At 44.8% G+C, this 18,477-nt stretch overlaps 1 protein-coding gene across 1 annotated transcript in view; it reads left to right on the top strand.

Annotated features, from left to right (window-relative positions):
* RMP24 (ribonuclease MRP subunit p24) overlaps positions 1-18,477 on the top strand; it is a 33,415-nt gene that overhangs the window by 8,931 nt on the left and 6,007 nt on the right. Inside the window, exons 2-3 of the mRNA XM_089689035.1 lie at positions 8,275-8,297; positions 10,229-10,428. Of these exons, the coding sequence (XP_089545161.1) occupies positions 8,275-8,297; positions 10,229-10,428 (223 nt within the window). The remainder of the gene's footprint in view (positions 1-8,274; positions 8,298-10,228; positions 10,429-18,477) is intronic.

Consider the following 18,477-nt stretch of genomic DNA (forward strand, 5'->3'; position numbering starts at 1 on the left):
ATGGAATCCATATACACGGTGAAGGAACTCCTTTCACCTGGGGTGTTCATGGCCTCGATAGATCTGCAAGACGCATACCTGCATGTCCCGATAAGAGAAGATTCCAGGAGATTCCTGAGGTTTGCGCTGGAAGGAGAAAAGGGTCCGGTGCTATTTCAGTTCAACACACTCCCCTTCGACCTGTCGTCGGCCCCGAGGATATTCACCAAGATTTTAGCGGAGCCTTTAAGAGTTTTGAGACTGGAAGGGATAAACATCATCCCCTATTTGGACGACCTGCTTTTATTTGCGGACACAGAGGGAGGCCTGAGATCGCACATCGAACGTACGATATCTTTTCTGGAAAGTTTGGGGTGGCTTATCAACAAGGAGAAGTCACAGCTAACCCCCTCCAAGAGGATTACGTACTTGGGGTACGTCCTGGACTCCGCACAGGCCCGATCGTACCTAACATCAGAAAAAGCCCTCAACCTGCGGCAGGACACAAGGGCCCTCCGGAGGATGTCGACCTGCACGGTCAGGACCGCGATGAGAATAATCGGGCGGATGACAGCGGCAATACCAGGGGTGCAATGGGCGCAACTTCACTCCAGGGTTCTGCAAAATCACACCCTTTCCCATTGGGACGGCAGCCGAGCAGGTCTGAGTTCCAGGATCTGCATCACGCACGAAGTGAAGGAATCGCTAAGGTGGTGGGGAAGCATCCTCACCTTGGAACGAGGAAGAAGTTGGAGGCTGGCCAACCCACTGCGGATCACCACGGATGCAAGCATGACTGGTTGGGGCGCCCATATGGAAGACGGCCTGGCCCAGGGCACGTGGGGTGCAGTAGACTCCAGCAGGTCGTCAAATTACAGGGAGCTGTTGGCAGTTTTCAAGGCACTTACGACCTTTCAGGAAAAGATAAGGGGGAGAGGTGTCCAGATTCTCTCCGACAATACCACTGCAGTGGCGTATTTGAACAGGCAGGGAGGCACAAGGTCCCCAAGGCTGATGGAGTTGGCCGGATCCCTCCTGAGCTGGGCGGAGGAAAACCTGGAGTTCATCACGGCAGTACATCTGAAAGGGGACCTGAACCAGTTGGCGGATCAGCTGAGCCGAAGAGAGGTCATCCAGACAGAATGGTGCCTCAGCCAGTCAGCGTTCGATCAGATTTGCGCCAGGTGGGGCTCCCCCTCTATCGATCTATTTGCCAACGGCCAGAACACAAAGCGGGAAAGGTACTTCTGCCTGCAGAAGGACCCCAAAAGCGAGGGGATAGATGCGCTAGCCCAGCAGTGGGAAGGAGACCTCCTTTATGCCTTCCCTCCATTCAGACTACTGCCGAAGGTGATACAGAAGATCCAGTTGTCTCAAGCCAAAGTTATTCTGATCGCGCCATTCTGGCCCAAGAGATCTTGGTTCTCCCGGTTGAAGGAGCTCAGTTTAGCAGACCCTTGGATGATACCACCCACACGCGATTTACTCACCCAAGGGAGGGTGATGCATCCTCATCCAGAAAGGCTGTCCTTAGCGGCGTGGCTTCTGAGCGGGACAGGCTAGCGGAAAAGGGGCTCTCGGCAAGAGTGGTCGCCACCCTCTTGGATGGCCGGAAGAGGTCGACGAACGCCTTGTACGACAAGGTCTGGAAGAAGTTTTCCGCCTGGAAGGTCAGAAACGAAGCACCGGGCACGCCCATTTTGCATACAGTTCTTGAATTCCTTCAAGCCGGGGCGGATAAGAGTCTGGCCGCCAATACCCTCAAAGTACAGGTAGCGGCTCTGTCGAACTTTCTCGAGCTGAGGTTGGCGGCAGACCCATTAGTAATCAGATTCCTGAGGGCTATCTCCAGGCGCCGTGCCCCGTCCTTGCCAAAACTTCCAACATGGGACCTGGGCACAGTCCTGAAGAGCTTTCAGCGGGGGCCTTTCGAACCGCTGGATGAATGTTCGCTCAGATCTTTGACTCTTAAAACCATCCTCCTCACGGCACTAGTTTCTGCCCGCAGGGTCAGCGAGTTGCATGCCCTTTCAGTGATCGAGCCGTACTGCACCATCTTATTGGATAGAATCATCCTCCGCACGGACGCGGCCTTCCTACCTAAGGTCGCGTCACACTTCCATAGATCTCAGGAAATAGTAATACCTTCCCTGGAGGCCGATCAGGGCAGCGCGGAGGACTGTAGCAGGTTAGACGTAAGACGGTGTTTGATCACGTACATCGAACGCACAAAGACATGGAGACACTCGTCCCGGCTTTTCGTCCTATTCCAGGGGCCAAGGAAGGGGGACGGTGCCTCCAAGGGCACCATCGCCAGATGGATCAGGGAGGCAGTTTCGGAAGGTTACAAGTCGGCAGGCCTGTCACCACCGCCCGGCCTAAAAGCCCACTCCACAAGGGCCACTGCGGCCTCCTGGGTGGAAAAAGGGGGGGCCTCCCCCGGACAGATCTGCAGAGCCGCAACGTGGTCCAGTTTCGCCACCTTCACTAAGCATTACAGGCTGGATCTGATCGGCAGCAAGGACCAGGCATTTGGCAGGAAGGTCCTACAAGCAGGGTGCCCGCCCTAATGTACGTATTTCTATTCTACTCCTCTCAAGTGAGCTGTCCTAGAAGATGACTCGGGAAAACGCAGTTATTTACCTGTTAACTGTATTTCCAGGAATCTTCTAGGACAGCGTAACTCCCCCCCGATTACTGTTTGATCACACAATTATGTGCAGGTATGTTGCGAACCTATGGGGGATGTCTTTATTACTGGTTTTCTTCTTTGTTTTCTCCTAGGCCTTCGGTCATATTCTTATACTGGGGGCCAATGGGAGAGAGGACGCCTATAAAGGGAAAAAAAGGTGGAGCGGGTGTTTCCTGGGAGGAGCCCTATCTCTCAAGTGAGCTGTCCTAGAAGATTCCTGGAAATACAGTTAACAGGTAAATAACTGCGTTTTTTTCTAGAGATCCATTGCATCTCACTCTTTGGTCCGCACCTGTTTACAAGGATGATGCGTATGGCTTCTCCTGTCAGGTTGCCCTTGTGTCCTTGGGACCTGAACTTGGTTTTGGAAGTTTTGCAGAAGCCACCATTTGAACCCATTGGAGAGATTCCACTGGTCCTGTTGACTCGTAAGGTGTTGTTTCTAGTTGCAATCACTTCTGCGAGAAGGGTGTCAGAGCTGGCAGCTCTATCTTACAGAGAACCATTTTCTGGTTTTGCATCATAAGGTGGTGTTGCGACCTCATCTGTGCTCTTTACCTAAGGTGGTTTCTGGTTTTCGTTCTTTCCTAGTAAGCAAAAGAAAGATCTCTGCATACCTTGGATGTGGTTCGTGTTGTAAGGGACTTCTTGAAGGTGGCAGCACAGGTCAGGAGATCAGATGCTCTATTTGTGCTGCCAGAGGGACCTGGGAAGGGGCAGACGGCATCCAAGAAGACTATTTATCATTGGATATGCAAATTGAACATTCAAGCTTATGGCTTGAAAGGTGAAGTCCCACCCTTTCGGGCGAAGGCACAACCCTACCAGGAGTGTGGGGGCATCTTGGGCAATCTGCCATCAGGCATCAGTGGCTCAGGTTTGCAAGGCCGCTACATGGTCATCGGTTCACACATTCTCAAGGTTCTACCAGGTGGATGTCAGAGCCGCAGAGGGTTCTGCTTTTGTCCGCAGTGTTTTACACTCTGCTGAGTAGGTCCTGAGGGATTATGGACGGTTGCTATCATGGTGTCACCCTCTCCTCCAAATGTCTTATTGCTTTGGGACATTTTCACAGTCATGAATAGCCTGGTGTGTGGCCCCTGATGTACGATAAATATAATTGGATTTTTTTTTCTACATATTTACCTGTAAAATCCATTTCTTGGAGTACATCACAATTCCCCTCTTTCTGGAATTTTCATTGCTTGATACAAAAACCTGAAGTACTTCCTGTATAGGAGGGGGTTATATAGGGGAGGACCACCTCTGATTGGTTAGCCAGTGTCCATTCACCTGTAGGTGGCCTATCCAAGAAATGGATTTTACAGGCAAGTACCGTATTTTCCAGCGTATAAGGCGACTGGGTGTATAAGATGACCCCCTAATTTTCCAGTTAAAACATAGGTTTTGGGCTATACTCGCAGTATAAGACTACCCCCCTTCCGAGGCAACACCATTTAAAAACATCAGATTTTTTAATTGAAATGGTTATGACTTACCGATACTTAAAATCCTTCAAAATCCTCATGTTCATCCTCTGACATCAAAAGTTCAAGAATGACATCTTGTGAAACATTTGTAAGACAGTCATCATATGGATCAAATTCCAAATCAGATGGTTACCGCTGGATGTGCGGTAATACGGTAGCTTCGGCTACATACAGCCCGCTGGATGTGCAGTAATGTACATACAGTATACCGTGCTGAGCCAAGCTGGCTCAAAACAAATGTCCCTATGAGAGATTAATCTGTCAGCCCGCTGGATGTGCAGTATATAAGGATCGCAGTGATCTACAGGCCTCCCGGATCCATACCCCGCTTCCTGGATGACTTCGCTGCCTGGCTTCCCTTCTTCCTCTCCTCTGAGCTACCAACCATCATCCTCGGGGACTTCAATATCCCCATCAATGACAACAGCCCGGCTACTTCCCAATTCCTCCACCTAACCTCCTCCTTCGCGCTCACACAGCACACTCAATCCTCCACCCACATCATTGGGAACACCCTGGACCTCGTCTTCTCCCACCTCTGTACCCTCAACCAGTTCTCTAACACCCCCTTCCCTCTCTCCGACCACCACCTCCTCACGTTCTCCATCTCCCCTTCCCCTAACTCCCCCCCCCCAGAGCGCCAAACCATCACCAGCCGCAACCTGAACCCGGCCCCCTCCACTCAGCTGCCGACCGCCTACACGACAGAATCCTTCCACTGTCTTGTCCTGACCTAGCCACTAACACGTACAACGACTCACTATCAGCTACCCTAGACTCTCTGGCACCCCTAACCACACGCTACATCAAACCCAGACCGCTCCAACCATGGCAGAACGACCACACTAAATGCCTCAAACGTCGCAGTCGTGCGCTGGAGAGACTATGGCGCAAAACCAGGTCCCCCCGTTCATTCTCCCTCTACAAATCTGCCTTCCTCACTTACACCTCCTCCCTCCACGCCGCCAAGCAGGCTTACTTCGTAAACCTGATTAACACCCTCTCCTCCTGCCCTCGCCGACTCTTCTCCACCTTCAACTCCCTGCTCTCTCCCCCCCCTCCTCCACTCAGTACCTCACTCACCGCCCACGAGATTGCCACTCATTTCCACAATAAAATTGATGCTATCCGTCAGGACATAGTCAACTCGCAATCTACCTCCCCACCTAGCCTCCCCCCCCCCCCCCCCCTATCTCCCCCTCATCTCTTCCCTCCTCTGACCTCACAACCGCACTGCCCCCCTCCACACCCAAGACCCCGCTTACCGTAACCCCACCAGCTCTGCACTCCTTCAGCCCCGCTACCACTGAGGAAGTCACCAGGGTCTTCTCTGAAGCCCGCCTCACTACCTGCCCCCTAGACCCTATCCCCTCTCGACTCCTCCAGTCACCCCCCTCTTCCCTCATCTGCTCCCTCACCCACATCTTCAATCTCTCCCTCTCTACCGGCGTATTCCCCTCCCCCCTAAAGCATGCGCACATCACCCCCATACTCAAAAAGCCCTCCCTGGACCCCTCTGACCCAAACAACCTCAGACCCATCTCCCTGCTGCCACTCACTTCCAAACTCCTGGAGCGCTTAGTCTACAACCGCCTAAGCGCCCACCTAACTGACAACAACCTCCTTGATCCACTACAGTCCGGCTTCCGTCCCCTACACTCCACCGAAACCGCCCTCCTCAAAATCACCAACGACCTACTTACCGCCAAAGCCAAAGGCGACTACTCTGTCCTCCTCCTCCTGGACCTCTCCGCGGCCTTCGACACAGTTGACCACCCCCTCCTCCTTAATAAACTATTCTCCCTTGGCGTCAGAGACACCGCTCTCTCCTGGTTCTCCTCTTACCTATCCCGACGCTCCTTCAGCGTTTCCTACAATGGTGCCACCTCCCCTTCCCTCCCCCTCTCTGTTGGGGTCCCCCAGGGCTCTGTCCTTGGACCCCTTCTCTTCTCCATCTACACCTCCTCCCTTGGCAAACTCATACACTCCCACGGCTTCAACTACCATCTCTATGCAGATGACACTCAAATTTACCTCTCCACCCCTCACCTCACCTCCACTTTCTCCGCCCGCATCACTCACCTCCTAAACGACATCTCTGACTGGATGTCGCTCCATTTCCTCAAACTCAACCTCTCCAAAACCGAGCTTCTCGTCTTCCCTCCTGCCCGCGCCCCCCCCCCCCCCCATCCTATCCATCACTACTAACATCACCACCATCAACCCACCTGGAGTGCCCAGAAGTACTAGGTGTTCAGTGCTCAGAGACATGGTCAAGGTAAAGAAGGCTGAAACCCGACCACCACTGAACAAGAAAAATAAATTGACAGGTCAAGACTGGGCCAAGAAAAATCTGACAGATTTTTCAAAGGTTTTATGGACTGATGAGTGAAGAAGTGAGAAGCGGATTTCTCTCCTCTCAGCGCAGGGATGACAGTACAAGCTAAACGGCTTCTGATTGATTGGTCAGCACCATCACAGTGCTGACCAATCAAAAACCGTTTGGCCTGTACTGTCATCCCAGCAAAGAGAGGAGAGAAATATGCTTCACAGGTCTGGGGATTTGAAATCCATGTGGCTTTCTCTTCTCTCCTTGCAGAGATGACATTATGGGATAGACTGTTTCTGATTGGTCAGCATCACCATGGAACTGACCAACCAAAAGCCGTCTATCCCGTACTTTCATTTGTGCACTTAAATTTGAGAGGAGAGAAACTGCGGGGGTTTCAAATCCCCAGCTTTTCCTTCTGTAATGGCATGGTATCAATGCAGGGAGGTTGCCTGCACCTTGCCTGTGTGAACTCGCCCTATGGCAAGTCTGGGCTGACACAGGAGCAGTGGGAAAACAGCATACAATATGGACAGGAATCGCATTCCTCTTCAAATCACATGCTTTTCTTTGCGGTGTAATTTGGCTTCATATATTTTTGTATTGAGCACTCCTGAAAATACTCTGTATCAGTATCTGTGCATCCCAAATAAAAATACATACTTGCCTTTTCAATTATTTGTTGAGCAGAAAATATAAATTTATATAGTAGTGTACTCTGGAAAAAGCAAGTACACCCTTGGCCTCGGAAGCTGGTATTGCCCATGTAGCAAAAATACTTATTCCAGAAACCGGGTCTTTGCCTATATGTTCAATGGCAAACTAATCTTGCACACCTCCTATGCATGAGAAAGTAAACTTTAAAAAAAAAACTGTAGAAGAGACAAGTCTGTTCTGCCAAACAATTGCTACTTCTCGCTGCTAGCGATTTCTTTTTTTTTTTTTTTTTGTGTTTACCAGTGCATGCACCATGTAGTGTACACTTCCAGCTTCTACCAGAAGCTAGGAATGTCAAAATGATATAACTTGTTTGCAGAAATTACATCATATGAGGCTTCCCAATGGGCGAAAATGACAACGGGGGACCCAAATTACACTGCAAAGGAGATGTTGGGGGATGGCGCAGCAGTTGATTGCATAGATTGATCAGCGCTGGCAGAGGGCACGAACATAAGTTGTGTGCCATAAAAAGGTTACCCACTTTACATTCTTTTTCTATTGGTGCAGTCTATTTCCAATTTATAGATGCATGCACTTTTACATAAAACTGTGCCTTTGTGCGTCCACATTCATAAGAAAACATGACATAATAGATGGTACTGAGCCAGGCAGGGCTGGTTGGAGGTGTGCTGTTTTTCTACACTGAGAAGTGCAAGAAGGGCGTGTGAGCAGGCACATTCACCTGCAAAGGCACAATGTTCCCGGTAAAGCCCAGAAGGACGTCTGATTAGAAACAATAGTCTGACCTAGACAATCAGCAGTTACAGTAATGCATAGTATGTATAATAACATTTTCATCATTATACATACTAACCAAAGGCAAATTTTAACTTTTTAACTGCAATTCCCCTTTGAATTCACTATTTTTAGCAGCACAATATATTACAACACACTGCTGTGCTGCTAGACAAGGTGTTTTCTATGGCACTAGTGATGATCTGCATTGTTCTTGTTTTAGAAAAACACAGATTACCACTTCTAGTTTGAATGAGGCTATACTGTATGCAGCTGTTCCCACACTTTTGCCTTTTGTATTCATGCTGTTCCTTTTTTTTTTCTTCCAGGTCTCTTTGTCCTGCTCCAAAAAGTGAGTATGTTTTGAGAAGTGAAATTATTAGTTCCACAACCAAATTTTGGCAAGATTTCTACACAGTGTGGATACCAGTAGCAAAGTTCCACTTTTATTATGTCCCTTGTAAAGGAAGTTCAAACCAACAGCTGCTTTGAAATTGTTCTAGTTTGTCCCAACATCTGGCACTGTTACCTTTGCATGTAAATGTGGAAAGTCATATCAAAGACCTATGAAATATATACATTATACAACACAGTCATGGCCAAAAATATTGACACCCCTGCATTTTTGTCAGATAATGCACCACTTCACCCAGAAAAATTGTTGCAATTACAAATGTTAAGGCATTCTCATGTTTTATCTCTTTTGTTTGTATTGGTATGACACAAAAAGTGGAGAAATAAAAAGCCAAATCTGACACATTCCATACAAAACTCCAACAATGAATAACACAATTGTCTACAGAACTAAATCTCTACATATATTCTTTTCTCCAAATCTTGTGCATATAAGATATACTGATTGCACAAGATTTGGAGAAAAGCACAACGTACACAAACTGGTAAAAATACAAACTAACACACTGGTTTTGCGCAACACTTTTTTTCTATTTGTATTCAATGCCAGCTCTGGGAGTACCAGGGTTCTAATGCTAAATAAAAGAGAAATGGTAAGATTCTTACCCTTCTTTACCTTTCCTGGTGAACTCCTGGGCAGCATATGCAAGGGTTATAGCTCTGCCCCTAGCCCTCTTACCAGTTAGGAATAAAATACAAAATAGAAAACAGTGCAGCGCTGAAAAATGACACAATAATAAAAATAATAGATCATAAGAAATTATAATAAATAGATTATTGGTGATATAATTTATTAATAAATTATAATAGATCATTATTCGTGATATAAAGTATAAGTGAATGAAGCGCTATGATTAGCGCAATAAAAAGAGAATAAGTGCAACTCTGAAAGTCTTAAAAGCAAAGAGTGTTCATAAAGTGGTGAAGGCGTGACACATTCGGGTCAGCATACAGTGTTGCAAATGGGTCCTGTTGCACAGATGGTGTCAAATTATTCCGTGTGGCTAAATCTGTGTGGGAAAATAAAAATGCGCACTCACCAGATGCGCATAATTAAAGCGCAATATGTTGAACAGTATATTGCAACCAAGAATCAGCAGGAAGTCCCATTGCTATAAGCAAATTGTGTAAAAAAAAAAAAAAAAAAAAAAAAAAAAAAGTGAATTTTTATTTTTTTCATTTTCCGAAAAATGACAAAAAAATTTACGACTTCAAAAAACTAGCCATTCCTCTTATGAAGTACGTCGGACTGTATACTCTGCAAAAAGTGGTAATTTGGGGGATATCTGTACTATTCTGACATTCTTGGACCTCAAGAAATTAGATTGGCTGTCAGTACTTCAGGATTGATCAATATTCAGATCTATACCATAGTTTGTGAACTCTATAACTTTCCTACAAACTAAAAAATACATCCTAATTTGGGTTATTTTCACCAAAGACATGTAGCAGAATACATCTCGGCCTAAATTTATGGAGAACAATTATTTATTTGTAAACTTTTATAACAGAAACAAAGAAAACCGTGGGTTTTTTTTTTTTTCAAAATTTACGGACGTTTTTGTTAATTTTAGCAAAAAATAAAAACCCCAGCGATTGATTAAATACCACCAAAAGAAAGCTCTAGTTGTGTGAAGAAAATGATAAAATTTTAGTTTGGGTACAATGTTGTATGACTGCGCAATTGTCATTCAAAGTGTGAGAGCGCTGAAACCTGAAAAATGGCCTGGGCAGGAAGGTGTAAAATTGCACGGTATTGAAATGGTTAAAAAAAAAAAAAAATCAGTTTCCTCATCCTGAATATTTTCAGATTTATTTTTACAAAGTGTTTTCTATTTAGAATTATCACCTCTTTATGTTCTCTTGCAGAAGTAACAAGTGAAAGAAAGGGAATATGCCCATTCTGCTTCCAGATTTTTACACCTGATAATCATAAAGTTCGCCTGAGGCCAAAAATGAAGATAACTCCCCGCATTGAAATCTTATTAAAGAAAGAAGCAAAATGTCACAGATTAAACCTCAAGCAAACAAAACTCCTTAGAAAATACAAATGTTCGAGGAGCGTCCTGGTAAGATATTTTGTTAGAGTACATATATTATTATGTATGTTTGTGACAGTTTTTGTTTTGTGTGAGATGGTGAATAATATAATCTATAGCTTTAAAAAAATGCATTAAAGTCTAGTATTTTTCAACCAACCAATTTAAGTGGATGTAAACGCCAACCCAAATGACAGTTTGCAAAAACGCTGTGTATCATAAATATTGACCTATTTTAAAAAAAATAAAATGCTACGTTCACTTATTTTGCCCTTCGTGGTATCTCAGTACAGCTGGTCACCTGCAGCCTTTTTGCAGCCACTACCTGTCCACAGGCTTTGCAGCGATACCCTTTTTTGTTTGGCGAGTATGAGTACCGATACTTTCGATCAAGTACTCGCCAGTACCGAGTACCAATACTTTGCGGTGAAATTTGCGTCTATGCAAAATGTATGAACGCAAATTGCTCCATGAAGAATAGCGTGCGATTTGAACAAGAATGCGATTTTTGTCCAAGTCGCATGCAGTTTCCCCACTGCTCCTGTGTGAACCCAGGAGCAGTCGTAGCCTGAGTTCACACAGGAGTGATGTGGGAAACCTCCCTGCACCAAACCCACGCTGTCATAGAAGGAAAAGCTGGGAATTTGCAATCCCTGCAGCTTTCTCTCCTCTCCTTGCAGGGATGACAGTACGGGCTAGCTGGCTTCTGATTGGTCTGCACCATAACAGTACTGACCAATCAGAAGCCTCTAGCCCGTACGATCATCAGTGCAAGGAGAGGAGAAAAAGCCACGGGGTTTAACGTCCCCAGCTTTTCCATCTGTGATAGCATGGTATCAGTACAGGGATGTTTCCCACACCACTCCTGTGTGAACTGAGGCTATGACAAGCCTGGGTTCACACAGGGGTAGTAGGGAAACCGTATGTGACTCGGACAAGAATAGCATTCCTGTTCAAATCGCATGCTGCTCTTGCAGTGCAATTTGCGTCTATACATTTTGTATTGACGTAAGTCGCAACGCAGAGTATCAGTTTCAGGTTTTGGAAAAATGTTCACGAGTACTGAAAATATTTGGTATCTGTGCATCCCTAGTATTTTTCAATACAAAGTTCAAAGAAAAAATATGGCACTCAGAGTATGAAGATGACAGACAGCCAACAGCTTCTGCCAATAGAAGTTCCACAGGAGACTTCATGCTTGTATTTAGGACCAGATATCCCTGCAACCCAGCATAGCTACAATCCATTTTGTAAAGTATATTGCCCCAGATCATACTTCATACTTTTGCAATCTTGATCATGACTTTTTACTGTCCTTGTTTACAGATGTTACAAAAGGCTAAAAGTGCCCAAGGGAAATCAAAATTTCTACTTGTCTGGCATGCTGATGCATTGGCTTTTAATGCTTTGAGTAACTTACCTGAAACAAGTATGGACAGATGCAATTCTGACACGCTTTCCAGCATGCATGTTATAGGTGACTCCAAGTATTGAAGTCTGATGCCACCAGGCAACTGGCATTTTCAGAAGGCGGCTCTCAATGGCAGCCACCATACTTGACAAACTTTGCTTTCATGTTTTCACCTACTCACTTTCTATGAGAACGTTTAAAGGTGACTGCACAAAAAGGATCAGCTTAAGGCTTTTCTAATTGCTGCAGTAAAGTGGAATGAAAAGCCATGATGCCCTGGATCATATTTCCACTTTACAATCTAAAGCAATGGCTGCATGGCATTTCTGAGGGTGGGCTTCCTGATGGAGCAATGCCTAGTGCTGGCATAATGTGTGCTGAAAATGTCACCTGTAGTCTCAACCAAAGAGCTTTTAGCAACGCTACAATTGTATTATGTAGATACAAATTTATTTGTAATGTCCAAACAGTTTATCAAATATGTTTAATAGTTTTTACCTTTCTTTGTTTGGCAAGTAATCCCTTTCTGCCACTGGGAGTTGGCCCTTTAAGGGCATTTTAAGACTGGGGCTTCCAGATTTAGACATGTGACTGGGAGGCTTTTATAACTTAAGAAAAATGTATAAATTACGCATAAATTTTAAGGAAGATTGTTGATGTATGAATGGTATGGTCACAAGGTCTCTTTAAGTGTGTACCTGTACGGATCTGATGATATAATGTGAAGTGGCAGCAGAATGTCAGTGAAGGCACCCAGAGGTTAACTATTTATCTTTTGATCACCAGGAAACTGCCCTTGGCACTTTCCCTGAGGTATTGGAGTGCCATGTATGATTCACTTCTCTGTGCTTACTGGGAAGAAATACCTGTTTTTTGCTTCCAAGCTGAACTGGGCAGCAGAGTGGCTAAATGGTTAGCACTTCTGCCTGGCAGTACTAGGGTTACTGGTTCGAATCCCAACCACGGCACCACCTGTCTGGAGTTTGCATGTTCTCCTGTATCTGCGTGGGTTTCCTCCAGGTACTCGGGTTTCTTTCCACACTCCAAAAACATGCTGGTAAGTTAATTGGCTCCTGTCTAAATTGGCCCTAATATGTGTCTGTATGAATGTGAGTTAAGGACCTTAGACTGTACGCCACTTGAGGGTTAGGGACTGATGTGAATGTATAATATATATGTAAAGAGTGCTGTGTAAATTGATGGTGTTCTAGGAGTTATTTCAGGTACTTGTATATCACACCTACTCATTTACGTAAAGAAGTGTGTAATTTTTCCAAACTTAGGTTTATCTTGGATTTGGAGACCATAACATATTTTACTTTGCCAGCAAGGCCAAATAATTATAATATTTTTTAACACTGAAAAGGTTTCTCCATCTCAGTGAAATGAAATCTTCTTTATATAGACCCATATAAAGTATCACCAATGATGAAGTCATTCATTTGAGATCTCTTTGTACTAGGCTTTTCATTTGTGGTACATGATTTCTTATATGTTAAGATGTCTTATTGTCCATAATTTTGCTAAATTTTAAATATGTATATTTTAACCACTACAAGACTGGTCATTATAGCTTAACAGCTAGGCAGTCTGTTCCTATTCTGAGTGGGTGCTTTTTTTTGTACCTTGTGATTGCTGTGACCAATCACTAGTGTAAACCCATTGTGGGAGAAAGGGAAGAGCTAAGGTACCAGTTGCAGCCAGTGATACAGTGTACAAATTGGTGCCCCTTGCCAGATCCTGATTACAGCTAGGGTTTCCAATTTACTGACATCAACCAGTGCCAGTGTTTTCAGTGTTGATGATTCCAGCCAGTGCTTGATTGTAGCCAGTGCCAGGATTTCCAGTTCCTAATCACAGCCAGCACAAGGGTTGCCAGTTTGTTGATCGCAGCCAGCACAAGGGTTGCCAGTTTGTTGATCGCAGCCAGCACAAGGGTTGCCAGTTTGTTGATCGCAGCCAGCACAAGGGTTGCCAGTTTGTTGATCGCAGCCAGCACAAGGGTTGCCAGATTGTTGATCGCAGCCAGCACAAGGGTTGCCAGATTGTTGATCGCAGTCAGCACAAGGGTTGCCAGTTTGTTGATCGCAGCCAGCACAAGGGTTACCAGTTTGTTGATTGCAGCCAGCACAAGGGTTACCAGTTTGTTGATTGCAGCCAGCACAAGGGTTACCAGTTTGTTGATTGCAGCCAGCACAAGGGTTGCCAGTTTGTTGACCGCAGCCAGCACAAGGGTTGCCAGTTTGTTGACCGCAGCCAGCACAAGGGTTACCAGTTTGTTGACCGCAGCCAGCACAAGGGTTACCAGTTTGTTGACCGCAGCCAGCACAAGGGTTACCAGTTTGTTGACCGCAGCCAGCACAAGGGTTACCAGTTTGTTGATTGCAGCCAGCACAAGGGTTGCCAGTTTGTTGATTGCAGCCAGCACAAGGGTTACCAGTTTGTTGATTGCAGCCAGCACAAGGGTTACCAGTTTGTTGATTGCAGCCAGCACAAGGGTTACCAGTTTGTTGATTGCAGCCAGCACAAGGGTTACCAGTTTGTTGATTGCAGCCAGCACAAGGGTTGCCAGTTTGTTGATTGCAGCCAGCACAAGGGTTGCCAGTTTGTTGATTGCAGCCAGCACAAGGGTTGCCAGTTTGTTGATTGCAGCCAGCACAAGGGTTGCCAGTTTGTTGATCACAGCCAGCTTTTATATTTTCACCTTGGGGTGTCTGCTTTGCAAACGTGGTCATTTTCTGGGTGTTGCTACAGTTCTTGCCCTTTAGGTCCTCTGTAAATATGATAGTAAGGATATCAGATGTGTAATTTGTGCTCCTTGGATTTGGATTTGAGCCCCCTGTATGCAGCTAGGCAGAAAAAAGTCTCACACAGGGTATCCCCATACTAAGCTGAAATAACAGACTGGGGGGATTTACTGAAACCTGAGAATGCAAAATCTGATGTAACTGCATAAAAACCAGTCGGCTTCCAGGTTTTATTGTCCAAGCATAATTGAACAAGCTCAAATTAGAAACTGATTGGCTACCATGCACAGCCTCATCAGACTGAGTGCTCCAATTTTAGTAAATCTCCCCCACTGTGTTTTAGAATGCAGTTTTACAGATGTCCATGATGTGTGGGGAAAGTATGCTATTAAAAGGACAACTTGGCAAAAAATGAAATCTTCTAAAGACTCACTATGCTTCTCAGCAAATACCTTGGGATGTCTGTTTTCCAAAAACAGGGGTGTTTGTACTGGCATTTTTTTAAGGCCTCAAGAAATGTGATCGGCAGTCAGAACAACATAATTTGTATTCGCACACATTTCCGTCTAACTTTGTGAAGGATTATTTCTTTTAATATGATCTATAACAAAAAATATGGGGAACTTTTTTCTTTTTTTTTTTTCTTCCTCTTCTAGTAAGAAAAACCCTGGCAGTTATTAAATACTGACACAAAAATCGTTCTCTGTACCAAACTAATTATACAAACTATCACTGCACTAAGAGACAGGCCTGGTAAAAGGATGTGTAACATGATGGTAGTGAAGAGGATACTGAACACAGAAAACCTGCGCTGCCCCTATACCCCAAAAGGAAAACCGCATAGACCTATACCCCAAAAACAGGAATGGCTGCTAGCATCCAACTATATAACCACATAGTGAGAACACAGCAGGACAAAGGCGGCGAGGCACCACCATTGTATCCCACTGTTTTCCCACAGTTGATATGTTGGCCATACAGGCTTAGATTTCCCTTGTTCAGTCTCTCGATTTTCCTCTCCTGCCCTCTATTATATTCAGACTAAACACTCAAATAGTAGCTGTATATGATTGGGTAGTCACTTGTTTGGACCATTATTTTGCGCACAGCTCTCCTCCTCCTCTCTTCTTGTGTTTGTAGATCTGAATGGTGCCTACAAGGACAGCCATGATTTAAATTCTGACTGATTAGCAGGAATTTGTGCCATGTATGGCCAGTTTTTCTCTCAGAACGACACTGCTGCTCAGATGTGTTTGAATGGTATTTGTACATCATGAACTTTCTGTTTACAGTTTGTGCTTTACAATTTGTTTTATTTAGTAGGTGTTTTTTGTGTGAACAATGAGATGGGAGGTTATCACAATAGTGGCTTTTTATCAGATCAATTCATATTAAACTGACAGCTTGGCAATAGGCGCTTCCTGTACATCTGACTAAGATCTGCACATTTGAAGGGCATTCATGCCTAGAGGTAAGGGTCGGTTTTGCTTTCATAACATCACTATTCATGCTAATGGGTAATACAGTGCTTGCTTATCTATAATATTGTCAATATTGTCTGTCAACTGCTGACCTTCCCATAGTTGCGCAATCAAAACTACACTGGCTAAGGGCATTAGGTTCAATTACATCACAGTATGTTCTGGTTTGTGATGGCCTTTTATGTATTTGCACATGGGAAGATCAATAAATGATGTCTGGGCACTAGAGATTGTAATCTGCTGACATTTGTAATGAAAATTGATTACAAGAGTAGATATACATTTATTTCTGTACATGACTTAAAGTTGGGGAAACTCAATGGGGAGAATTTATCAACACTGGAGCAGACCAAATTATTTGAAGCAGCTGTTTATAGAAACCATCAGCTTCTATCCAGCTAAAGTGGAAGTAAAGTCCACTCGAAGCACAAAATAGAACCGTCTATTCATACTGATAAGTAAGAACTGTAGATTGCTGATCCAGGAAGTAGCCTGTTGCTATAATAGGTCAGACAGATTTATTTATTTTCCTATTTGTGAGTTTACGATTTTGGCGATTCATGCTTTTTATTTTTTTGGTTGGTGCTATTAGGGCACTTAAATGCTGAAATTAGAAGTGCCCAGAGCTGAGTGCTTCAGGTTTTGATCCATGCAAGGGAGATTGGTGGCTTCCATTCCAAAGCCCCATCATATGTCACAGGCTTATAGAGCAGAAAAGGTAAGCTCAGAGATCCTATTGGAGGGGAGACCACTACTGTACCAGTCAGTAGAAGTGATTGGGTGGCCAGTGGCCCAGATCACTTCTGCTAAAATAGGAAAGCTGCAAGAGCTACAGCAAGCTGATAAGCCATCATAAGCTTGCTTTAACACTTTTTTAAGTTCCATGTATTTCCTTGGCAGTCATAACGTTAAGTATATATATATATATATATATCTGACATTAACTGCCTCCCGCCCGCCATATAGTACAATGACGGGCGCAAGGTGGTTCTCTCGTTCTGGGAGGACGTCATACGACATCCTCCCATTCTAACTGCGTATGTGCGGCTCCGGGAGCGTGCAGCACGGCGATCTGCGGTGCACTGTGCCTTCAGACACAGCAGATTACCGATCAATGAAAAGAGCCCAAGATGTCGGCTCAGTCATATGATCAGCTGTGTCCAATCACAGCTGATCGCATGTAAATAGAGAAATGCCGGTTATCGGCATTTCTCTCCCCACGAGCTGTCACGCTGATAGCTCGAGAGGAGAAGAGAGCCGATAATCGGCATTCCTCAGAGGTGACATCTACACTGATCATCAGGTCATGGTCTGTGTAGCCCCAGCAGTGCCACCTGTCAGTGTCCATCAGTGCCACATTTCAGTGCCTACCAGTGCACATCAATGCCACATATCGGTGCCCATCTGAGCTGCCTTTGTGTCACCCATCAGTGCCACCTATCAATGCCAGTCAGTGCCACCTATCAGTGTGCATCAGTGCCATATGAGTGCTGCCTTTCAGTGCCACCTATCAGTAACCATTAGTGCCGCCTATCAGTGCCCATCACTACAGCCTCATTAGCGCACATCAGGGAATCACTTATTTACAAAATTTTATAACAAAAACTAAGAAAAAAAATTTTCTTTTTCAAAATTTTCAGTGGTTTTTGGTTTAAGAAAAAATAAAAACCCAGAGGTGATTAAATACCAGCAAAATAAAGCTCTGTCACAAAAAAATTATAAAAATGTCATATGGGTACAGTGTTGCATGACCGTGCAATTGTCATTCAAAGTGCAACAGCGCTGAAACCTGGAAATTGGCCTGGGCAGGAAGGGGGTATAAGCGCCCTGTAGGCGAGTGGTTAAACATCTAACTTGCTACTGTTTGGTCTATTAATAAAAACATTGAAAGCATTCGGTTATATCTAGAAGATAAGTGCAAAAAAAAAATCTCTTTTTGACTGGGAAAGAGGAGAGGAGGGGTGGGCAGAGTGACTACAAATGTCTCCAGTGTCAGAGCACCTTAAGTATAGTGATAGCTATACTCAGGTGCTCCGTAAAAATGTAAATGGTAAATAAAAAAGGGAGATGTCCATGAGGTGGCATACACCTGATTGGAATTAACCCTTTATAAGCCAGCACATTTTTAAAAGTGCTGGAGTTCCTTAAACCGTGTTCAATGCTCCTACTTTTTATCCTGAACTACAGAACAATTACTTTCCTATGTTGTAAAGATATGGAGAGTAGAAGGCTTTTTGTAGTTTGACAAAAGACAAGGCTTAGAAAAGGCACTTTTGTGTCAGCCCACAACAGAAAACTAAGAGCCAAATGTATTTCTATCAAGATCAACAAGAATTTTTCTGTATGTGCAGTGTCTTTAACCACTTCAAGTCCGAACACTTTAACCCCCTTCCTGCCCAGGCCAATTTTCAGCTTCCAGCGCTATCACACTTTGAATGAC

This window comes from Staurois parvus, unplaced genomic scaffold, assembly GCF_062004578.1.
Source record: "Staurois parvus isolate SC_StPar_1 unplaced genomic scaffold, SC_StPar_1.0 ptg000468l, whole genome shotgun sequence".
NCBI classification, from domain to species: domain Eukaryota; kingdom Metazoa; phylum Chordata; class Amphibia; order Anura; family Ranidae; genus Staurois; species Staurois parvus.